At 50.7% G+C, this 23,442-nt stretch overlaps 1 protein-coding gene and 1 long non-coding RNA gene across 5 annotated transcripts; both read left to right on the top strand.

Moving 5' to 3' along the window:
- Positions 1–5,172: 5,172 nt before the first annotated feature.
- FAM241B (family with sequence similarity 241 member B) lies at positions 5,173–9,232 on the top strand. Of its 4 annotated transcripts, XM_063669927.1 has the most exons (5): positions 5,173–5,200; positions 5,301–6,076; positions 7,109–7,176; positions 7,338–7,468; positions 8,427–9,232. In XM_063669927.1, exons 4-5 carry the CDS (start codon positions 7,373–7,375, stop codon positions 8,694–8,696), a joined length of 366 nt encoding a protein of 121 aa, XP_063525997.1. In that variant the 5' UTR covers positions 5,173–5,200; positions 5,301–6,076; positions 7,109–7,176; positions 7,338–7,372; the 3' UTR covers positions 8,697–9,232. The 4 variants fall into 4 exon arrangements, with proteins under 4 accessions (XP_063525997.1, XP_063525998.1, XP_063525999.1 ...); XM_063669928.1 differs by lacking the exon at positions 5,173–5,200 and having other exon boundaries at positions 5,813–5,942; XM_054436313.2 differs by lacking the exons at positions 5,173–5,200; positions 5,301–6,076 and adding an exon at positions 6,125–6,497.
- Positions 9,233–14,980: 5,748 nt separating this feature from the next.
- On the top strand, positions 14,981–22,822 carry LOC134740163 (uncharacterized). The gene is made up of 3 exons (XR_010127428.1): positions 14,981–15,162; positions 16,236–19,009; positions 19,129–22,822. It is a non-coding gene; the product is annotated as an uncharacterized LOC134740163 (long non-coding RNA).
- Positions 22,823–23,442: the final 620 nt, after the last annotated feature.

The following is a 23,442-nucleotide window of genomic DNA, read 5'->3' as shown; positions in this document are numbered from 1 at the left end:
AAATAACAGCAGATTTTTCATTAGATACCGTGGAGGCTAGAGGGAAATGGTACAATATTTTTCAGGTGTTGTAAGAAAGAACTGTCAACACTAGTGAAAATATCTAGTCAACACTAGAACTCTCTCTCTAGTGAAAATATTCTTCATGAATGCAGAGTATATCAAGACAATCACAGATGAAAGAAAACGAAAGTAATTTGTTACCTGACCTACCCTAAAACAAAAAGGCTAGAGGAAGTTCTCCAAATAGAAAGGAAACAATATAAGAAAGAACCTTAGAATAGTAGGAAAGAAAAAAATAACATGGTAAGCAAAAATATGAGGAAGTACAATAAGCTTTCCTTTTACTTTTGAATTTTATAAATTATATTTGTCAGTTAAAGCAAAAATTATAACACTGATGTGGCTCAAAACACATGTAGAGAGAATCTTTCAGTCAATTACAGTATAACGGGCAGAGTAAAGGAACATAAAGGGAAGCAGGTTCTTACATTTCACCCAAATGAATAAAATGTTGACCCCAGTGGACTGTGATAAGTTGTACATATGTTATACCCAGAGCAACTACTAAATAAGCTATACAAAGAGGTATACCTAATAAAATACTATTGATAAATCAAAATGGAATTTTAAAAAGTGTTCAAGTAACCCACAGGATTACAGGAATGAAAAAAAAAAAAACAAAAAAAGAGAAATGACAAACGGAACAAACAGAAACAAAAAATAAATTGGCAACTTAAGCCCTAATGTATCACTAATTACATTAAAGGTAATGGTCTAAATAATCCAAATAAAAGGCATTCTGGCAGAGTGGATTAAAAACATGATCCACCTATATTCTGTGTATAAGAAATTCTCTTCAAATATAACAATTTAGGCAAGTTGAAAGTAAAATGATGGGAAAAGGTATATTATGCAAACATGAATTAAAGAAAAGCAAGACTTCAGAGCAAGAAAAATTACCAGAGATGGAAAGAGACATTATGTATGATGAAACAATCAATCCACCAAGAAGACATATCAAAACTAAATGTGTATGTACCAAACAACAGAGCTGCAAAACATGTGAAGCAAAAACTGACAGGAGAAATAGACAAATGTATAATTATTGTTAGAGACATCAATATGTCTCTTTCAACAACTGATAGAACAATTAGTCAGAAAATCATAAAAAATATACAACACCATCAAACAACAGCATGTAAACAAGATTCATGGGCTGGGCATGGCAACTCACACTTGTGATCCCAGCACTTTGGGAGGCTGAGGCAAGAGGATTGCTTGAGCCCAGGAGTTCAAGACCAGCCTGTGCAACATAGCAAGAACCCATCTATATAAAAATTTAAAAAAATTAGCTGGGCACATACCTGTAGTCCCAGCTACTTGGGAAGCTAAGGCAGGAGGTCGAGGCTGCAGAGAGCTGTGATTGCATCACTGCACTCCAGCCTTGATGACAGAGCCAGAACCTGACAAAAAAAAAAAAAAAGAAAAGTAAAGAAAAAGAAAGATTTATGGAACATTCCATCCAAAACCAGCAGAATGGATATTCTTTTCAACCTTCTATGAAACATTCATCAAGATAGACCATATCCTGGGCCCTAGAACAAACCTCAACAAACTTAAAAGAATTGAACTCATACAGAGTGTGTTCTCTGACCACAATGGAATTACTGGAATCAATAATGGAAAGATAACAGGAAATCTCCAACACTTGTAGACTAAACGATCCTTTAACATAATCCATGGATCAACGGGGAAGTAGCAAAAGAAATTTAAAAATACATATAACTAAATGAAAATGAAAATACATGTCAAAATGTGTGGGGCAGAGCTAAAAGTGCTAACAGGGAAATTTATAGCACTAAATGTTTACATTGAAAAATCTCAAATCAATAATCTAAACTCCTAACTCAAGAACTTAGAAACAGAAGAACAAAATAAACCCAAAGCAAACAGAAGGAAGGAAATAATAAAGATAAGAGCAGAAATCAGTGAAATTGAAAACAGAAAAATAGAAACAGAAGAATCAGTGAAGCAGCGCTGGTTCTTTGAAAAGATCAGTCAATAAGATTGACAAACCTCTAGTAAAAGTGAAAGACACAAGATAGAAGACACAAGTACCAATATCCGGAATGACACAGGGATATCAGTGCAGACCCTGCAGGCTGCCTGCCCTGTAGCCATGTGACTCGTTCTTCACAATGGAATGTGAGGGAAGTAATGTGCTACATCTATAATACTTTCTTTAAAAGAAATCACTAGCCCTCCATTTCTTCTGTCTCACCTTTCCATGAGCTGCATATGGCGAAGAAGTTGGTGAGGCAGTTTTGACCATGCAAATAAGGGTGGCATCCTAGGGTACAGGGGAGCAATAAGCTAGGAAGAGTGGATGTCCTTGGCTGGCCTTGTGAAGCAGAGCTGCCCATCTACTTGATTGAGTCACTGTATATTTAATTTTTTTTGTTCCAGTAGCATAGCCTGTACTCAAGCTAATATATTATACCTAGGTGGGTTTATGTCTTAGGGGACTTATGTCCTTACATATAACCAAGATATTGTGGGGCCACTCCAGTCTTCTGACCATGCAAGGTGTTTTCTGAGGCCTCCATCAATCCTCTGGTCCCCCATCATCTGTCCATGGATGAAGGCCATCACTGAACCACCCTTCATACCTGTCTACCTGACCCTTTCAAGTCCAGCAATTTTCCCACTATTCCTCCTCCTCCTCCTCCTCCCTTGTCATTGCTGGAGCACAAGAATCCTTCCACCACACCTCAGACACAATGGACCCAAGGATTTCCACAAGGCCGTATAAGGCCCTACCTGTCATACTCACTATCTGGCCATTCCCTTTCCCAAGCCTTATGCCCCCCTTTGAGATCCAGCACACAACACCTATGCTCCCATCATTTCCTCCTCTCCCCGTGTTTTCTCTGAAGAGGCCCCTGACATACTGTCTTCCATGGCCACAGGCCTAAGGAGGCACCAACAGTGGGCACTGGCAGGCTAGTGCTGCCTTTCTCCTACACCATTCTCTGAGTAATAAACACAGGCATAGTGTCTGCCAGAGTAGGGGAAAGAGACAGGGGGAAATAGCAGGAGAAAGAGATAGATTAATATATTTAAAATGACATCACCATTATCATCATGCCATTCTCTTTTGAGGGAGAAACAGTTGTTCCCACCTGCGGAGTCAGAGAAGAGGCCAGGACACCTGACTTAAAAATTATGAACTCTGCTATGAACAGAAATAAAATAAATAAAAGAAATAAAAACAAAAGCACATTTTTATTGACCACATGTTGGGGTTAAGGCATGACCCAATGCCCAATCTTGTGCTGATGGCACTGGGGAAGATGGGGGCACAATTGTAAAGAGGCTGCAGAGCTGAGATGAACTCAAGGGAGTCTGTTTGGTGGATGCAAAAGCCTGGAATGCAGAGCCCGGGGACCTGCCTTCATTTGAACCCTGGCTCTGTCATTGACCTTGGGCTTATCATCTACATTGTCTCTGAGCCTCAATTTCGCCTCGGTAAAAGAGGAATAATAACACCTACTCTTTCTATTTCATAATCCAAAAAAGAATGAAGTGGTCTCTGGGAAAGCACTTTGGAAGTAAGAACTCTGCACACATAGGGGTTATTATTATTATTACATGAAACAATCACGTTTGTGGATGAAGGGATTTAGATTGAGTAGAGCTGGCCTTCCAGCAGATATTCAGGCCCAAGCAAAGCAGGCCTTTGGGTGATCTACTTCGGGGAAAGCAAAGAGGCCAGGTGGGCAGAGCTGAGGGAAGGAGTTGCTGACAGTGTGCTGGGGCTAGAGTTGGAGGGTTGTCAAAGCCTTGCCAATGAGTTGGGGCTTGTTGGAGCAGACAGTAGGGACCATTGCAGGTTCTTGAGCAGGAGAGACACCTGAAGAAGGTGGAGAGATAGCAAAAGTGGTACGTTGCCTCCTTAGGCTGTTTTAGTTGGCAATAATAGGCTGTTTCTAAGTCCAGGCAAGCACTATCACTTCCCATCCCAAAGCTGTTCTTGACTTCTCTGTAGGGACTTGCTTCTTCCTCTCGACTCTTACGGTTCTCTCCAGCTGGAGTGTATCTCTTTGGCAGCAGTTATACCAGCTCAAATCTTCCTGAAAACATCCACGATTTTCTGCCTGTATCCCCTGGTTTCCCAGCCCACAGAGGTTACCTCCCTCTTGGGGCTCCTGAGTTCTGTGACCTACTTATGGGGCTCTGTTCATGGAAGGCAGTGTTTCTTGGCCCTAGCTGCTCATTAGAAGACTGGTTTTTAAAATGTCTCCAAGCCCAGATTGTAACCCAGATCAATGACATTGTGATCTCTGGGGTGGGACCTAGGTATTGGGATGGTTTCTAAACACTCCAGGTAATTCCAATGTGCACATTGCGATTTGGGATCACAGGCCACCTCTGACAATCGGGCATCCTGCCTTGTGATTACTGCTTTCATGCGTGCACTTGGCATACCTGGAACACATTGGGGTGCAGGGAGAAAGCCCTAGGATTTTGGTTTATATTTACTTTACAACCTATGCTTTCAAAATGTGCATGCTTTACAATCGACTTGATAGTAGAAGAGGTAATGATCATAACAGTCAGTAGCCCTTGAGCACGTACTGCAGCCAGGCTCTCATCCAAGCACTTGACACAGAAGTGCCAGAAAGCAGTCACACCAACATTCAAACACAGGATGGCTCCAGCAGCCACCTTTATCCATCATGCCAATCTGTTCTCACAGTACGCATGTGTAATTTAGAAACAAACAAAAATAATAACATATAAATAAGATACAGATACCAGGGCGACCCGTGAAACATTTTTTGCTGATAAGGTTTCATGATCAAATAATCAGACTATGGTGGCCGACTATGAGTACTCCAGACCAGGTCTAAATCTCTCCCTTAGTTTTGTTCCTTCTGCCCAGCAGCTAGCAGAATCTGGGTTCTAATAAATGCTCAACAAATATCTGCCACTCCCAGAAATATTTATTAAATGATAATCATAGCTAACGTTTATCAACATTGCCAATGTGCCAGAGACATCATACTTAATCTTCACAGAGGTCCTGTAAGACTATGATTACACCTGTTTTGTGACACTGAGCAGCTAAGTAACTTGCCAGAGTCGAGAACCTGAACCCAGACTGTGGGACTGCACAGCTCATTCTCCCCGACTGGTGAGCAGGTCCACAGGGAGCAGCTTATGAAGGTGGTGGGGGAGGGGTGGATTTTAAAACATCAGAAAGGAGGCAGAGGTGGATCATTCACTCCCTGCAGGTGGTTCCTTCTGCCAAGAGTGACCTTCTCTATCCTTACGTACCCTCCTGCCCCAGCTCAAACGCATCTTCTCCTGGAAGAGGGGTCTGCCACGTTCCTGCCTCATCTTCCCCACTGAACTTGGAACTCCTCGAGGGCAGGGTTGGGTCCTACTCAACGGGCATCCACGGAGCTGGCTCAGCAAACTTACACTGGTCATCTGAGCCTGCGCCCGCCCTTCCTCCCAGGCCAGGGCGCCCCCACCCCCTGGGTTTTTCCTCCGTGGACTCCGCTTCCTTTTCCTTCTTTTCTCCCTCCTCCTTCTTCTTCTTCTTTTCCACGTGTCTTCTCCTCCCATCCTCTTTTCTCTCCATCCCCATCTCCCACTCCTTCCCACGCCCCATCTCCCCTTCCCACGCCCCATCTCCCCTTCCCACGCCCCATCTCCCCTTCCCACGCCCCATCTCCCGGACCCCCACCACCCCGCGCCGCCCCCAACCCCGGGCCGGGCAGGTGCAATTCCTCAGCCGGCCTACAGAGGGCGATGTGCGCCGCCACTGGGCCGCGCCCCTCCGGCGCGCGCTTCCTGTGAGGTCAGGTGGGAGGAAGCCGCCTGGAGCCGCCGGGAGTGGACGCCGCCGAGGCCCGGAGTCGCGCCTGCAGGTGAGTCGCCGCGCCGCGGAGGAAGCGCATCCCTCGCCGCAGCCCGGGCCGGGACTGGGAGCCGGTGTCGGGCTCCAGAGGCTGGGGCTGGCGGCCGGGGCAGCGTCCCTCCCGCCCCCGGCCCGGAATGTCAGGTGCGCCGCGGGCCGGGCGCGCGGGTGGCCCACCGGGCGGGGGCGCGATGACAAAGCACAAAGGGACTGCGCGCGACCACCATCCGCTCGGCCTGCGCCAGGGCCAGCGAGCTTCAGGAGGGGGACGCGCCTGTCCCGGGCTCCAGGCTACGGGCGAGACAACAGGGGCTCCTGACCTTTTTCGGCGTATATGTCACCAGTGCTATCTAGAATGTAGATGGACACTGAGGCTCATCTCCTGAGAACGAATGGCCTTTACCCAGACTCAAGGGGAGGCGTGGAGGGGACCCGCAGTCCAGGGGTCCGCGGAGTGGAGCCTTTCGAGAGCCACCGCAGCAACCCCCTCCCATATTTTGGGAAGGCTGGGCCCTGCGCCCGTTAGCCAAGGTTGGGCTCGTGTTCCCTGCGAAGTGAGGGACAGGTGAGGGGCGTGCCCTCTGCAGCAAAGGTGTGCTCTTCCGAGGCACATGGTGGCTGGTGTGGTCTGCCGCTACCAGGCAGTGGTTGTAAAGTAACCCCGAAGTGACCCCGTCTTCCTGGGTGTTCCTGGGGAAGGCCCAGGTGGTGACATTGACTCCCTGGGGGAGCAACACACTCGACCCATTTTTCAGTGGAAGGGAAATGGAACCCCACTGGGGATCCTGGTGCCCTGGACTCCCAGTTTAGTACCCAGAGAGGGCCCTAGAACCAGAGCTTCTGGCATCGTGTTCTTTCTCTGCTGCCCGTAGGTGTGATCCCGGGCAGGCCACTTAAGTCTCCCTGTGCCTCCGCCTGTGCGATGGCCACGCTAGTACCCTCCTCGGGGGAGTGTTGTGAGGCTTGAGTGAGGTGAGCCTTGCAGGATGGGCCTTCCACAGGGCGTGGGCCACAGCAGGGACTCTAGTCCCAGTTGTGCTGTTGGCAGTGTAGTGATTGGCAATAAAACTTCCTTTGCCAAGGATCCTTTTGATAGTTTTCCTGGTGGACTCAATGTCTGAAATCTTTTTGCCTGGCAAACAACTTGCCTTTATTTCTCCCCTTTTTGTTAATCAGGCACAGCACCTGCTCAGCGTGGGTCACCTCTGTGAGCATCACTGACTGCAAGCCTCCCTCAATTTCTGGTAAATTTTTTCCTTCAAGCTTTTTGAGGTCAGGGGAAGAATCCTCCACAGATCTTCATGAGTCTGGTCCCAGATCACTAACAGTTAAAGGTTTTATGGTGGGGAGAACTTCTGCGCCACTTGGCTTCCATTAGCCTGCCCACTCTGACCACACAATGCAGGTGCAGCCCATCAGGGACCCACAGCGCCTGGGAGGATGGTGCGGATCTTGGCCAATGGGGAAATTGTGCAGGATGACGACCCCCGAGTGAGGACCACTACCCAGCCACCAAGAGGTAGCATTCCTCGACAGGTAGGTACTCATTTCCTGTGGAGTGGGACAGATGGCCTCCTGTGTACTGGCTACTCCTAGCTTCCAGAAGTCTCTCTTGCTGGTCACTAACCTTTTCTAGCCTGAAGCCCTTTTTGCAGAGAGCTGGGTAAGACTTGGGGAAGATGCAGTGGCTTATTGTCTACCTCCCCAGATCTCCTTTCTCCAGGCAGCCTCCCCAGACTTCACACCCAAGAGCTCTCTCTCCTTTAACTTGGTTAGCAAACCTCACTGGAGCTAGTGTCTTTCTTTTAAGAGTGGGTTGGATGACAGAGAAGCTGGAGAGGAAGTGGAGGAGATGAGCCCTGGGCACAGAATAATTATTTTAAAGGAGTGGCAGGGCGTGGTGGCTCACACCTGTAATCCCAGGACTTTGGGAGGCTGAGGTGGGCGGATCATGAGGCCAGGAGTTCGAGACCAGCCTGACCAACATGGTGAAACCCCATCTCTACTAAAAATACAAAATTAGCCATGTGTGGTGGTGCATGCCTGTAATCCCAGCCACTCAGGAGGCTGAGGCAGGAGAATCGCTTGAACCCGGGAGGCGGAGGTTGCAGTGAGCCAAGATCGCACCACTGACCCCAGCCTGGGAGACAGAGCGAGACTCCGTCTCAAAAAAAAAAAAAAAAAAAAAAGAAAGGAGTGATGATGAGTATTAAAATTGCTGGCCCTAGAGCCATGCCCTGTAGTCCAACCTGCCTCAACCACTTCCTCTCTCCTCTGTCCTGGGCCTGATGTGAGGAATATAGACTGGCATGTTCTGTGCTCTGAGAGCTTGTGACTTGCTTGTTGGGATTCTTATGGGTGGCATGGGGGATTGCTGAGAAAGGAGGGTGTGACCCTGGGTGGCTGTAGGAAGGGCAGGACGCAGCCTAGAGAGGTTGATTCCTGGCTGGTGCCTCAACCCGATGATTCATTCATCTCTGTCTTCACATTCCAGAGCTTCTTCAACAGGGGCCATGGTGCTCCCCCAGGGGGTCCTGGCCACCGCCAGCAGCAGGCAGGTGCCAGGCTGGGTGCTGCTCAGTCCCCCTTCAATGACCTCAACCGGCAGCTGGTGAACATGGGCTTTCCGCAGTGGCATCTCGGCAACCATGCTGTGGAGCCGGTGACCTCCATCCTGCTCCTCTTCCTGCTCATGATGCTTGGTGTTCGTGGCCTCCTCCTGGTTGGCCTTGTCTACCTGGTGTCCCACCTGAGTCAGCGGTGACCTCTGGGGGCTGATGGGGGTGGGCCTGTTGAGAGGGACTTGCTGGGTCTTGGTGTGAGAGCAGGCATATTTGGAGGGGATCTGGTGGTGCCTTGAAGGTGTGATCAGAGAGGGAACCACAGGTGTGTGTTTCCCCCTTGTGTTAAGCATGAAGCAGAGGGAGACATTAGTCCAGCATTTCCAAAGTGTGGGTGGATCTGTTGGTTCCCGAGATACTTTTAGGTGGTATGGAGCCTGCATTAAGTGGCACAAAATCAGAGCAAGAAAGTGATGCCCTTCCCAATTCTCTCAATCCTTTTATGCCGAGAAGATCTCAGCTGGATGCCAACATGTTCTGATGCCTGTGGAAGACATGCCGACGTCTCCTCTGCCTAGGGAGCAGGACTTGGGCTTAGGGAAGGTGGGAAAAATTCCAGACTTTTATAGCTTTGTTTTTGTTTTAATGGTATATTTTTATTGGCTACTTATTGTTTAGGACAAGTGGTACTGGCATTCTATTTATTGTGACATTTTCAATAAATAGATTTAAGTAAAAATGAGTCCATATAAAGAAATGTATGAATAATCGTACACCTGCATGCAGATCTGGAAAACATGGTAAAGAGGGATTGGGTTCGGGGAACAGGCAGCAGCGAGCATTTGACCTCAGCATGGTTTCTAAGATTTTCCCAGTAGGATCGCAGAACTAGGAGAGAAGGTCTAGATGAGATCTGGCTTGGACCCCTTGCCTGATGTGTGGATAACTTTTCAGCCTCACTCTGAGATGTCAGGCATGATGGTCAGCTTTGTGGGGAGGGTTCCTCTGGCCAGAATGGCTGATGAGGCTGCAGGGTCAGGAGAGCCAGGGTGCAGGTCCGAGGTCTCCCTTGCTTAAGGAGACCTTCCTGACGAGAGGCTGCTCAGCCTCTTTCACCCTCCAGAGGCTCCTGTCACCCCTGGCTGCAGTGCATTCTCCTTAGAAAATGGTGCATGTGGAATGAGGATGCCCTGCTGCTTCTCTGGAGAGGAGGCCTTGCGTTTTGACATGTGAGCCCTGGGTCTGTGTGGAGGCCCTGCCTGGGGAGGCACTGGGTGGCTGAGGCTCTGGGCCACAGAGGGAGGAGGGTTATTTATGGGTTGGAGGGAGGCTGGGTGAGTCAAGGACTTGCCTGTCCTGGCACCAGGTTTCTCATCCTTTTCTTGGGATCTGCTGGGTTTGGTTGTTTGCAGGGAGGAAGGCATGTTTTGGAGTTGCTAGGTCTGGGGGAGGATGGGTGCGAGAAGGAGCTTGAGGCCACCCCTCCATCTGAGAGCCTGCCATGCTGTCTGGAACAGGAGCTTCTCACCTGGGGCCTGGACAAAGAGAGGTGGGGGCTCAGCCCTGCTGTTGTCCCAGCTGGTCCCCGTGGCATCTCCTTCTGTCCTGACACTTCGGCCCACCCACTTGCCTGGCTCCAAGCCCCTACAGCTCCAGCCCACCAGCCACAGGGAAGTTCCTGGCCATACCCCACTCTCCTAACTCCCTTCTCCCTCAGCTTCTCTTAGAGGTGGGTTTTCCCTTTCATTTTTCCCTTGCAAAGCTGCAGGACTCTGAAAAAATAAATTACGAGTGGAAAACCCCAATATATAAAATACCTTGAGGGGATATGAATCTGAGTCCTCAAATTCGAGGCTGAGAATCATACCTTTTTCTAGAACTCAGTTTCCATTCCCAAAGTCCAAGCCCTTTGAGAATTAAGGTCCGTTAGAGAAGGCAGGGGTGAGCAGGGCTTCCCTCTGCGCCTGACTAGAAAGAGCGGGAGGAGAGGGGCCTGCCTGGCTTTAGGCAGGATGGTGGGGGTGGGCAGGGGCCACAGCGGGCAGAGATGGCTTCTCCTGAGGCTTGCTTGGTGCTTAGCTGGCCTAAGAGGCAGGGCTGGGGGCTGGAAGTCAGTTGGTGGGGACCAAGAGGAGGTGAAGTCTTGCCCTGTTTGTTGACTGAGCTCCAGGCCCCATAGAGCTGCTGTGGTTGGATTGGACTCTTGGCCCTTCTCTGAGCTACCTGTCTTCTCTGCCTCACTTCCTAAGCCCAGTGTCTGAAAGGTGCTGGGACAGCCTGTATGCAGACAGAGGCAGCTTAGTGTGGGAAGGCGCCCCCTGGGGTCGTGCAGCCTGCAGCTGGGAGTGGCCTAGGGCTGTGTGCTTCCGGCCTGCCTGAATGCGCTCAGCAGGTCTCTCACCTGCACCGACTGACCCAGGCCTCACGGGGCGGCTGCGCCCTGCACAGGCAGAGTCTAGGTCCTTTGGGAGGCCATATCAGAGCTGAGGGGCCTGAGTGAGCCTCTGCCTCGGTCTACTCAGCATCCTAATCAGAAGCTCACTGAGGGGGTGGGCTCTTCCTTCTCTGCCCACCACCAATTCTGCCTGCTGTGTGACAGGACCCCCAGACTGAGCTGCCTGACTCATTCCAATCCTGCCCAAGAGGGCAGATTTCCAGGGAGGTTGCTGCTGATCCTCGAAGCCCTGTGTCTCCGTGGCAGGCTGGATTTCCAGCCTGGCTGCCTGGGGAGAGCTGCTCCTACTCCCACCCATGTGAGCCCCCAGCTCAGATCCCACTAGGCCTCCACCGCCTCTGCGGGGCCACCCGGTGAGTAGAACTGCTGGGGTCTGACTTGTCTGTTCTGCTCAATCTCTGGGGACCAGCCGGCCTCCTGGTCCCCTCCACAAATTCCAAGCCCTTGGCTCCCTAAGCCCCTCCCTCTCCACCCTCCGGCTAGTCCTGGAAGTGGGGACCAAACCATCATCTCCCTGAAGGAGACACCAAGCCTGAGATCAGGTGAAACAGTGACTCTGGTTTTGCCAGGTCCCCCGAGCAGCCGTCTCCCAGCTCCTGCCTCCCTGTGACTAGGGCCAGGATGGGGCCTTTTAGCATAGGTGAGGGCCAGGGATGTTGGGCTCCCTCTCTGGGGGCTTTCTAGCTCTGTGGGTCTGAGGGGGAAGCCCTGAGGCAGTGGTCAAGGCCTCTGTCCACTTGGATGCCTGAACCTGAGGATGGGGGAGGAAAGCCGCCCCTGCGCTCTGTGTCTCACTGGGTGGCACAGGAGGCCTGTTTGCAGGCCTGGCTCTGCTCTTTGTGGACAGTACACTCAGCCTCTTGAGCCTTGATTTCCTCATCCCTGTGAAGGGATGACGACCTGGGACCTGCCCGCCTCTCAGAGCCTTTCAGGGGATCACTGAAAGCATGGTGGGTAAGAGGTGGGCAGAGGGCCATGGAGAGGGGACTGCGCCCGCCCCCTGAGCTGCCTCTGCAGGTGCTGCACCACGGCCCACAGCTTCTGTACTGGCAGCTTTGGCTCCAGAGTGGCTGCCTTGTCCAAGGCACCTGGGAGCCCTGGCTGGGGCGGTGCTGGGCTTTTAAGAGCAGGGTTGCCCCTCCCGCAGCTGTTAGAGAAGAAACAACCACTTCGCTGCGCTCCTGGAAGCTGAGGGGCTTGTTGCTGGTGTTGAATGTCAGGACTGGATGATGTTTGTTGAGAGTGTATGGAGTGCCTGGCCCTGTGCTAAGCACTTTATGTCATTTAATTGTCACTAGCACCTTATGACATAAGTACTGTCACTGTCATCTTTATTTCACGGCAGAGGACATGGCAGAGGGTTTATAACTTGCTGTAGGACCCAGGGCGAGCTGGGTGGACCTAGGATTCAGAGGCCCACAGCCCATGCTCTTGACCACTCCTCTCTTTTACCTCTGGCTGTACCTGCATCAGCGTCACCTGGAAACCTGCAGATACAGATGCCCAGCTGCACTACCTGCTGAGACCCGCCTGCAGCCCCATGGGATCAGCTGTTTGGGGGCAGAGGGCACAGAAGTTGGTGCAAGGGTGCTGGCTGCAGCTGCCCAGCTGGGTGGCCTCAGTGGCTTCCCAGTCCTGGGTCACAGTCATGGAGATTTAGCTCTCTTCCCTGCATTCTCAAATGCATATTTTCGTTGCAAAGTGACAAATCCAGTGATCTCTCAAAGGGTTGAGTGGGGGCAGGGGAGGGAGGCAGCAGAGCTCTGCTGCCAAAACTAGATAGAGAACCTGCGGCCTGCCCAGCCAGTAGGACAAGCAAGCCTACCCCGCCTGGTGCTGCCGCCCAGTGCCCAAAAGAGCAGCAAGAGAAAGTTCAAGAAGCAGGTAGAGTGAGAGCTTCAAAGAATTACAAAGCGGGTGTGTAGTGTATGGAGGGGTGTGTGTGTGTGCCTCTGAGCCTCTGGTTTGAGGCTGGGGGCAGAGCTGAAACCAAATGGCTTTAGGGACTCAGAGCTTGGAAGGAGAAGTTGGAGCTACTTGAGATGAAGCCGGAGGGCCACTGCCCCAAGTGCCCAGGCAGGTGGAGCACAGGGCTGGGAGCCAGGGCTGGTCTGCATTGGCCCAGCGGCCAGCTTCAGTCCCTCTGGTGGGGAGGGGCCCTGCTGGGGGCTGAATGCCTGCTTCCCATTCCCGGCTTCAGCTCTGTTAACCAGAGACCTTGGCACAACCCAGCATCTCCCTAAACCTTCGTGTCCTCATCTGCACCTCCCACAGTGAGAGGATCAAGTATATTAATTCATGGGAAGCACTTAGCCGTTTCTGGCACAAGTTAGTGCTCAATGTTACTGTATTCATAGAGAAATGGTATTAGGACTCACTTAACATTTTTTTTTTAACAGCAGCTCACATCTTTAATTTTTTAAAAGGAAGCTTCATATTACTATTGTAAATGGAAAGCCAATACTACTTGCCACTCACAGTAGGTATTCGTACAAATGAATCCAGGACAAAACGAATGATATTCCATTTTAGCTAGTCACTGCCATTGTCCAAGCCCTTAGCCTGATGCCTGCTTTCTTTGTTAAAAAAGTCAGTTTATGAAGATTGGGAGTGGTGCTGAAGCCTCACTGGCCCCTCACTGAGACATTCTCCTTGATGGATTCAGAGGACTGAAGAGAAACGAAGAGGAATGACTTCCTCACCGTCCGATTAGGTGCTGTGTTTGTAAATTGCTTATAATCATCTTGTGCACCACCCCAAATCATTTCACTCCCTGGCAGGTAACAGTACCCCACAACTGTGGGAAACGGTATGATCTTGAGCAAGCTATTTTAAAAGTCTTACTCTTAGTAAAGTAATGCATTCGTGTGGTTCGAAGATGATATAATGTACAAATGTATATAGAGAAAAGCCTATCTCCCTCCTCTGTCCCCATCCATCCATCCCTCCTCCACTCCACTGTAACTGCTGTTCTTAGTGTCTTCTAAATACTTCCAGAATTTAGTTATGCAAATATGAGCAAACATGAATATACTATTTTTTCTTTTTTTTAATACAAATAATAGAAAAAATTTGACACGTTTTTCTCTGCCTTTTGCATTTTTCACTTAGCAGTATATCTTGGCACGTTTTATGTGAGTACATGAAGAGCATTTTCATCCTGCAGTATTTTGTTGTTTGAGTTGTCGACCCTGTCTTGGGCTCACCTGTACCGTAGGGGATTGACTCAGTTGACCCTCAGGGCCTTGCAGCTCTGACCCTGAACCAACCCATGGGGTTTTTCTCTGAAATGTGGGGATCTTGACAGAACTGTCTCCCTTTCTCCAGGGCCCGAGGGGGGATGTCATAACCTTATAGGGTTTCTCAGTCTCCTTTGCAGTTGGATAGGGTGCAATTTCTGCCCTCAGCTGTCTCCCTGAAAAGACACAGTGGCCTCACCTGAACACCGCCTCCTGGGTCACACTGCACCCTAAGACGAGCTGAGAGGGCCTCCCCACAACCTCTGATAGGCAGGGAGTGACCCCCATCTGGCCTCCTTCATTCTGGAAAAACAAACAGGCTGGGCTAGACTTCCACGAAGGCCCCTTTCAGCTCTGAGACTGACACCTACCATGGAGGGCCTTGCCCTTAGTAGACGCTTGATGGATTTTGCTGCTGCCTGGTCTGGCATTGCCAACGTCGCTGCCCAACACGTTGCTGTCCCCACTTCCTCTAACACCCCATTTTCTTTCTTTTTTAAAAACTTTAACTTCACTTCAGGGGTACATGTGCAGGTTTATTGTATAGGTAAACTTGTGTCATGGGGGTTTGTTGTACAGATTATTTCATCACCCGGGTATTCAGCCTAGTACCCATTCGTTATTTTTCCTGATCGTCTCCCTCCTCTCATACTCCACCCTCTGAAAGGCTCCAATGTGTGTTGTTCCCTTTTATGTGTCCATGTAACACCCCATTTTCATGAACATCTGGATTAAGGAGGTTAAGAAAAGCCTTGAGGAGCGACCAAGACCCCAGCTTTCTTTAGCTCTGAACTGGGTAATGAACTCCCAATGCCCTTTTGCAGGGACCTGAGGGACCCCCACCGCCTTGGTGTGCAGACCCGAAAGGTTGTGAAAGTTGTCTCATGGCGCCACCTGGTGGAATTTTCGGACAGGAGCAGGAACTCCCTTCCTGCAAATATGCTACAAATGGATTCTTCTGCCCTCCTGCTCCCGGTTAGTGCTCACCTCAGCCAGCCCAGACTTGGTATTACCTTGTATTTTGGAAAGATTTCTGGTGGAGAGCATGCACAATTCCATTATAATTTCTCATTCACTGTGGTTTCGTCCTGGGTTGAGCCTAGTGCCCGGAACATTCATAAGTTTTGTTTCATTTCATCCTCTCCCAAGCAAAGAAAAATAGATGTCCTTCCTTTTTCCCAGAGTAAAGGAATTTATATGTGGCTACACAGTTGGCAGGCAGCAGATCTGGAGCCTGCCTCGCCAGCCTCCAGCAAACTGAATCTGGGAGCCCTAGGGAGGATGGAAGGTGGCTGTGGAACCCCCAGGGAGAAGGTTTGTCACCGGGGTCTAGTCTTGAACCAGACCTTCCAGTATTTGAGTTTTCAGCCTAGGAGACAGAGTGAGAAGTTTTAGATTTGGTGGCCCAGGGTTGCTGTGATCATGTTAGGTGACCCCAGTAGAAGGGGCTTGCTTACTGTTTAAGACTGCACTCTCTCTAGGTGGGGGTGGCGACGTCTAGCCCAGTCTCACCCAGTGCAGCGCCCACCAACGCCTCACATTTGCCTGTCCTTACTCAGAGCCTGGTGCCAGGTGGTTCCCCTCAATGAACGTGATATTTGTGACATGGGGGCCATTGCCTAGCTCTTGTCTTTTTCATTGGAGGCAAGAAGCAGGTGAGTCAGACAGGCTCCCCATTTGGTAGCTTTGGGCAAGTTCCTTACTGTGCCTCATCTGTGAAATGGGGATGACCTGTCATCTAGGGCGGTGTTGAGCTGCAATTGGAAGACGTGTATGCAGTGCCTGGGGTGTGGGGGTGTGGCGCTGTGCCACGGATGAGGGTTTGTAGCAGATCACCTCCTGCAGGGCCCGTTAGTGAAAATTGTCTGCCCTCAGTCAAGAAAATGTAAAATGCAATTTGCTTTTGAAATTCTGGGAGGAAAAAAATAGAAAAATTTCCCAATATGTCTACTTACCAGTATCATGCAGTGAAGACATCTGAGGCATGGGCCTGTGTGAGTGCGCTCGTCAGTCTGTGAGAGGGTGTGTTTGTTTATTCTTTTTTGCAGCTTTGAGCTCAGCTGATCCTGAGAAATCACTTTCTTCTGACGAAGTGGCTAAAATCTGGACGCTGTCAGCAAGGGAACATACAAGCCAACCACAAGTGCCTCCGACAGCGTGTTCCTTTTCCTGTGATAGTTGTTCTCAACCTAGCCACACCACCAGTTCATCTGGGCAGCTTTAAAACATGCAGCCTGCGTTCCAGTTCCAGAGCCATGAGCCAGCCCTCCTCCAGGTGGGAGCTGCCCTGTCCCTGGGGAGCAGGGTTTGTGGCTCCTTCCCTCTCACATGCCAGACTGAGTTTCTGAGGGCAGGGATCATGCTCAGCTCTTTTTTGTATTCCCAGTCCCAGACAGAGGCCCTGGCCTTTTGTCAAAACTTGAGGACTGCTCTGCAAACTGCATGAGAAGGCATGAGGCACCAGCCCAACTAAAGGGAGGAGGGGACCCCAAAAACAGAGCCCATTCTTCCTGCCTTGACTGGGTTGGATCCTGGTGACTGCTCTGTCACCTGTGTACTCAGGGACATTATTCTCAAGTTGTAAGTGCAGGCAGCTCTACCCCGCAGCACGTGTGGGATGAAGAAGGAAGGAAGAAAGAAAGAAAGGAGGGAGGCGGGGAGGGAGGGAGGAGTGAAAGAACCTAGGTCAATAGTATAAATGTAGCCCTGAGCCGGGGGTCCCAAGGCTCCCCGTGACATCTGCCTGTATCCCAGCATCTCTTTAAATGAAGAAGCAGCCTTCCTTGAAGACCCACCAGGTGGGAACTGCTGCCCACTCCAGAAGCCTGGGGAGGGCTTCTCTCAAGACTGTGGTGTTCGCGCTTCTCTCTTCCCTCCTCTGCTGCACTTGCTTTTCCTTGGAGTCAAGTGACAGGTCAGGCTCAGCCCAGGGTGCAGAGGGTACAGTGACCCTGGGACACGTGGATGTCGTGGGAGTGACTCATTGTGGCCTCACAGCTCAGGAAGGGGGTGCACGTGCTGTCTCCTTGCTTCTGCCTTATTCCAGGGGAGTTAGACTCTTGCCTTTTGCTCCCAAGCCCTTGAGAAACCAGGGCCGGATCTACTTGGGATCTAACTACCAGTGCCCTAGTTATGCAGGAGTTAGAAACTCAAATGCCCTCAGGGACCAGATAGGTGCCAGAGAGCCGTGTGAAGCAGCTGGGTCCCAGGCACCAGGGAGGGGTGCGGTCTGTGGAGGACTGGGTGGGGCAGACCCTCCTAAAGGCTTCATCGCACTGCACAGCACCTTGCGGGGTAAGGCTGCCGCCCCTGCAGCAGGGATATTGGTGCTCCTTCTGGCTCAGAGCAGGCCCTGGGGTCTGTGTTCTGGCTCCTCCTCCCCCAGGAGCTGCGTGGACTCAGGGAATTTAGCCGCTCCACTAAGCCTCAGTTTTCTCTATAAATGGGGGAAATAATGCCCCCTCTTGGGGTTGACGTGCAGGAAAAGGGGAAGTTTTATATTCCTTATGTATTCCATAACATGTTCTTGATATAGCACCTCTATTTGTTTTCTATGCCGTGTCACAAGTCACCAAAAATTTAGCAGCTTCAAACAACACGCATTTAGTATCTCACAGTTCCTGGGCATGGCTTAGCAAGTCCTCTGCAGAGCTGCCAACAGTGCCAGTCAGAGCTGGATTCTCATCTGGAGGCTCGACTGGGAAGGGTCCACTTCCAAGCTCCCTAGAAAGAATAAGCTGCGCTTTCTTGCAGGTATAGGACTCATTGCAACTTGTTTCTTCACAGCCAGCAATGGAGAGAGACTCCAGAGCTAGCTCTAGACATCCCCTCCCCTTTGCCGTTTTCTGTTGGTTGGAAGCCAGTCACAGGTCCCACTCACCAGGGGAGGGGATCACAGAAACGCATGAACACCAGGAGGCTGGGATCATGGGGTCAACTTAGGTCCATCCACCATAGCACCTGATAGCTTGATGGCCACGATTACAATTGATTGGGTGCCTACCATGTACCAGGCAGGGTGTAGAGGATTTCACACATGTTGTCCCATCTATTTAAGTTGTTGTATTGATAAACTAAGACTCAGAGAGGCAGGCAACTTACCTGAACTCACTCAGCTGTTAAGTGGCAGAATTTAAACCCAGGTCCCTCTGCTCCCCATTTCTTGGGTCTTCCTTGGACATTACACTCAAGGCCACGGTCAGCATCAAGCTGTCCCTGAGGAGCCCTCCAACACCTTAAGGTACTTGTTTCAGAAGTCACTTATCTCCCTGGGTTCAAGTCCTTTAACTTGTTCAATCAGGCCCTGTCCTTGGCTGCTGAGTCTCTGTCTCACCTTCCTTCGGCTCTGTCCTCAGACGTCTCTAGAAATGGTTCAAGCTTCTTGTCCCTTGATTTGTCTGTCCAATGATTCTTCTGTCTCCTCTCAACTCCTTCCTGCTTTATCAGCTAATTCCACAAATAGCCACTGAGACTCCCTTCTGTAGGAAGGCCCTGTGCTGGGTGCCGCCCTCCATCTTCCCACAAGGTTCTTACAGTCTAATGAAGAGGCGGCGTGTGCAACACTAACTCCACTTCAGCAGTTCAGTGAAAACAACACCATCTTTAGACAATAGAAAAGTCATTTTCTCTCTGTAAGTTAGGAGTAGAGAATACAGAGGGGGCTTAGGTACCTTCACAAGGTGATCAGGAATGCAGACCCCTCATCCAGCAGCTGTGCCTCATCGTTCAAGATGGCTGCAGAGCTCCAGCCATCATGCTGTCATTCCCATCAGCAGGAAGAAGAAAGAGGCGAAGACAAATCATCTGTGACCACCCAGACGAGGTCAGCTTCCTGGTCATATGCTCCCTTGGCATCTTTGCTTCCCCATCACAATGCGGAGAAACTCATTCTTTGTGTCCTTGTTTGATGTTTATTCACGACTCTCCCTTGCCTCCCACCAGGTTAGAAGCTCCATGAAATCTGGCGTCGTGTCTGTCTTCTTTGTTGTTCTAGTTCTGCAGTCCACGGCAGTGCTTGGCATGTAGTAGGTGCTCCATAAGTAGTTACTGATGGAAGGAACACTCAAGATTGTACTTTAAACATGCTCTTAATATTGGGATGAGTCAGAGTTGGCCTGGCCCAAATCTGGAATCTTCTGAATTGAGTCTGTGATGATGAGTGCTGCTAAGGGCTGTACATACATGACCTGGCTTAATCCTCAGCAGAACCCTGAGAGGAAGATTCTGCCATTTTCTTCAACTAGCAAATGAGAAGACATCATGAGATTGTGGAACTACTAACAGAAAGCTGTGATTCGAACTTGGCTCTCCAACTCAGAACCTCTATTCGCTTACCTAGTGACTTTCCAGGACACCAGGGTGACCACAGTCCCCTCTAGACCCCCCTCCTGCAGCCCTGGCTGGCTCCCTTGATTGCCAGCAGGCAGCTCAGTAGCCATGTGTTCAGTCACAGGTGCTGAGGAAGCATCATACACTTGGCCCCTTGTCCTGAAGTGGGGCTTCGCCTGCAGAAAATGGAGGAAGGAAGGGCAGGAGGTGCCAGCATCAACTGGGAGAATTCCAGTTCTCCAGTGCTCCTCATCCTCTAGCCGATTTCCAGGAGCCTTGTGGTCCGGGGGTTCTTTCAGATTACAGAGGAGGGCAGGTGGGGCTGCTGTGGTCTAGGAGGAGGGTAGGGGCATGCCTTGCAGTGGGTGCTGTGTGTCCTGTGGCTTCCATTTCTGCCCGCTTCTTGGCAGGGCCTGCCTGATAAGGGGGAGATGATAGGAAACTGATACCCGCCTATGCTGGGCCCCCTTGAACCATGTGGGGCTTACAGAGCCCCTGGGCCATGGAGCGGTTCTGAGGGACACTGGAGGAGGGGTTCTAGCTTCTCCCCTCAGACTCCACAGAATACCCCAGGTAGGGACTAGATTCTGGCTGGAGTCAAGGCACTCAGAGCTCTGCTGGGCAATTTGGTCCAAGCCTCTGTTGCACAGATGGGACACAAGGCCAGTGAGGCAACAGGCTTGCCAAGATCACACAGCCCATCAGTGTCAGAGCTGGCGCTGGCTCTCTAAACTGGATGCGCTCTGTGGCTCCTTTGACTGAACAGTTCATCTGGCCCACGGGCCATCCGAAGGGCGTTTGGTGGAGGGTACTAGTTTGACGCCTTGCTTGAAGTTTGACGCCACAGCTCTGCTGTGGAGGTCCTGCTGGGGCCAGCGATTTCTGGTCATGGCTGCCAGAAGGTGGCGCTAGGCACCCAGTTGCCACTTAATTTCCAGAAAAAGAAAATGGCAACCCGGGGTCTGGGTGTAATTAGGGCAAGAGGCCAGCTTTAGAGCTCAGCTTCCAATCACCCTTCCACCCTGGCATGCTTGTGCATGGGCACCCAGGGGCAGGGGAGGGACTGGAGAACACACATTGGGTTCCTCTGGTCCCAGACCCTTTGGAAGGTTGCAGTGTGGGCAGTGAATGGGTGCCCAGGTGTGCTCCATTTACACATCTTGACTAGATGATAATCAGAGATGGAATAAAAGCAGCCGGGATGGATGGGTGCCTCTCTCCAACAGCGAGACTCAGCCTGGGCCCCAGCTCAGGCCTTTTCACCTGGCTTAGCTCCCTGGCACATCCCCTCGCTTGGCACAGGGCACTTCGTCCCCTTCTGGGGCAGGGCCAGAGAGCTCAGGATGCCCCTGAGAGAGGCTGTCTCATTCCTGGGAACTTCCCCTCCTCCCTTCACCTTTCCTGCGCTCTCTCCATCTCTCCTTCCTGTCCTCTCCCCTCGCTCATCTCTCCTGCCCCTTCTTATCTCTTTCCTCATGCTCACCTTGTCCCAGTTCCTCCAGGGACCCTGCAGGTCTAGCCCCCACCCCCAACACCTCATCTGCAGAGGCAAACAGGGACCAATACCAGTGAGTTTCTAGGATGTGGTTTCCATGGTGACGGTACATCTCCTGCCTCCTTGGTGCTCAGCCCTGAGCAGATTGCCGTGGATACTCTCACCTCATTGAGGAGTGATTTGTGGGACTGTTTTTCTTCTTTACTTCATCTTCTCTCCAGACATTCCGCTAGCCCAGACAGCATTTTCCACCCTCATGGCAAACCTGGAAGCCTTCTCCAAAGGGCTTCCCACCCAGGGCCACTGAGGCCTGGAAAGCATTTTATTTATACGAGGTATTCCTGGTAACCTTCTCCGCCTTTCATAGGGTGCGTGAGTGGTCACCACAGAGAAACAGGCCAAAGCTGACCCGGTCCCCACCTTTTCTGCCCACAGTGTCCTTCCAGGCCCCTGACTTGTTCCATGCCGCCAATGCATGCCAACCCTGAGAGCTTCTGCTCGGCGGCCATTTTCCTTAAGAGTCTTTGGAGAAAGAGTGACAGTGAGAGGGTGAGGTGGGAATAATGAGCAAAGTGAATCCAGGCAAAAGAGGTAGGTTAGAAGAGGGAGAAGTACCGGAAAGGTAGGAATGAGAGGTGGGCAGACTGGGGGAGTTCGAAGGGAGAGGGAGGGGTGGAGGGTGAAAGTTGGTCACCAGAGAAAGCCAACCCATGAGTCCGCAGCAGGAGTCCTCTGGTGTTAATGCCCTTTATAAATCACTCCGCGGCCCCAAACCCAAAACAGGCCTCTTCTTTCTCTGCCAAGTAGAAAATGTGTTCGTCGACATAAAAACGTATTAAGTACATTGTGGCCCTCGTTCCCCCCAAGTTGAAAGCCATTACAATAATTAATTAAGGCAGGAGATTAATTAAAGAGTCGTTTCCCCCCATTCTCCCTGAATAGATCAATCAGGAGGCGGGAGAACATGTGCTACTCGGCAGACAGAGAAGGGGGGCTGGAGGGGAGGCCGAGGGGCAGCAAGGCAGTTACAGACAGAGCTAGAGACAAAGGACTTCCGTGCTGGGGGCTGGGGGCTGGGGGCTGGGGGCCGGGGCTGAGAGGAGCTGGCAAGGAGGCCCCCAGGAGGGAGAGCTTGCTCTGCTTCCAAGGACCTGTGATCTGGCTTCCCGTCTTGGTGTTCACAGTGTGAGGGTCGCTGTCACCATGGAAACAGGCATGGGGACAGGAGGAATATCAGCTCTCTGCTCCTGGACTCCTGGATTCCCCTCTGGGAGTGAGAGTTCCCAGTGAGCAGAGTTAAGGCCCCAGGAGGCCTTTCTGTGGAGTGGCATGAGGGTTGGTGGCCTCCTCACTCCAGTGCCAGGCCTAAAACCAACTCCACACGAACATTGTCAGGCTGATGACAAGCCTGAAAGTTCTGTTCCTCACATGTGCCACACTGCAGACAGGACAGGCTAGTATTAGCTCAGGCTGAGAATCATTAGTCTTTTAGGTAACTTTTCTCATTTTGCTAAATTTTGAGTTCTTAATGATTGCTTTCTCCCTTTCTCTCTCCCTCTCTTTCACTCTCTTTCTTCCTCTTTCTTATGCCTTTGACCGATCTATTTTCCAGCTGAATTTCATATTTCTAAGAAATGTTTATATCATGTAGTGTGTTTCATGTGTGCATAGTGGGTTTAACCCATTCCACCCTGTATCTCTGTCTTGCTTACTTTTGAGCCTTCCAGAACTTCCTGATTGATTTGTTCAGAAGCACTGCTCTTATGTTTCTGTATTTTGTATGATATTTTTCATATTTCTAATAAACATTATAAAAGGATGGTGTTCCATAGATGATTCCCCATGATATTCCCTGGTATCGTTTCCTCCTTTCTGTTGTTTTATTTTAGGTTTTTGTATCTTTGTGCATGCGTGGACTTAGCAGGCAGTTAGCTTTTCCTGTTGAGAGGAGATGGCTCAGCAGAGGTGGGTGATGATGAAGCAGCTCATCCAGCACCTACTCTGCCACTTACAAAGTGTAACTCAGAATGATGAAGCGGCGCACCTTTTACTCACCCTGTCATTATGGATGGGGGCTTAATAGGCACTAGGTTTTGGAAACCCATGGTGGACAAGACAGATGTGGTCCCTGCCTTCTGGGGAACGACAGTCTGGTTGGAGAGACAGACATCAAACAATAAATACACAAGGATACAGCTACAAATTGTGAAAAATACCACGCAGGCAAAACCTAGGTTCTTTGATGGAGAATAGCACATGCCTACTTTAGGCTAGGGGTCAGGAGGAGGTGACATTTACACTGCAGCAGAAGCCAGCCAGACAAAGTGTGCAGTGAAGAGTGACGGTCCCCAGCAGGGGTGGAGCCATCGGAAGCTGATGAAGCTTCAGCCTGGGGGCCCTTCAGTGCACTGGAGCCTCACAAGGCTGTGGGG

The sequence above is a fragment of the Pongo pygmaeus genome, chromosome 8 (genome assembly GCF_028885625.2).
Source record: "Pongo pygmaeus isolate AG05252 chromosome 8, NHGRI_mPonPyg2-v2.0_pri, whole genome shotgun sequence".
Classification (NCBI taxonomy): domain Eukaryota; kingdom Metazoa; phylum Chordata; class Mammalia; order Primates; family Hominidae; genus Pongo; species Pongo pygmaeus.
The sequence above is the reverse complement of the archived record's forward strand: the minus strand, read 5'-3'. Positions and strand labels throughout refer to the sequence as shown.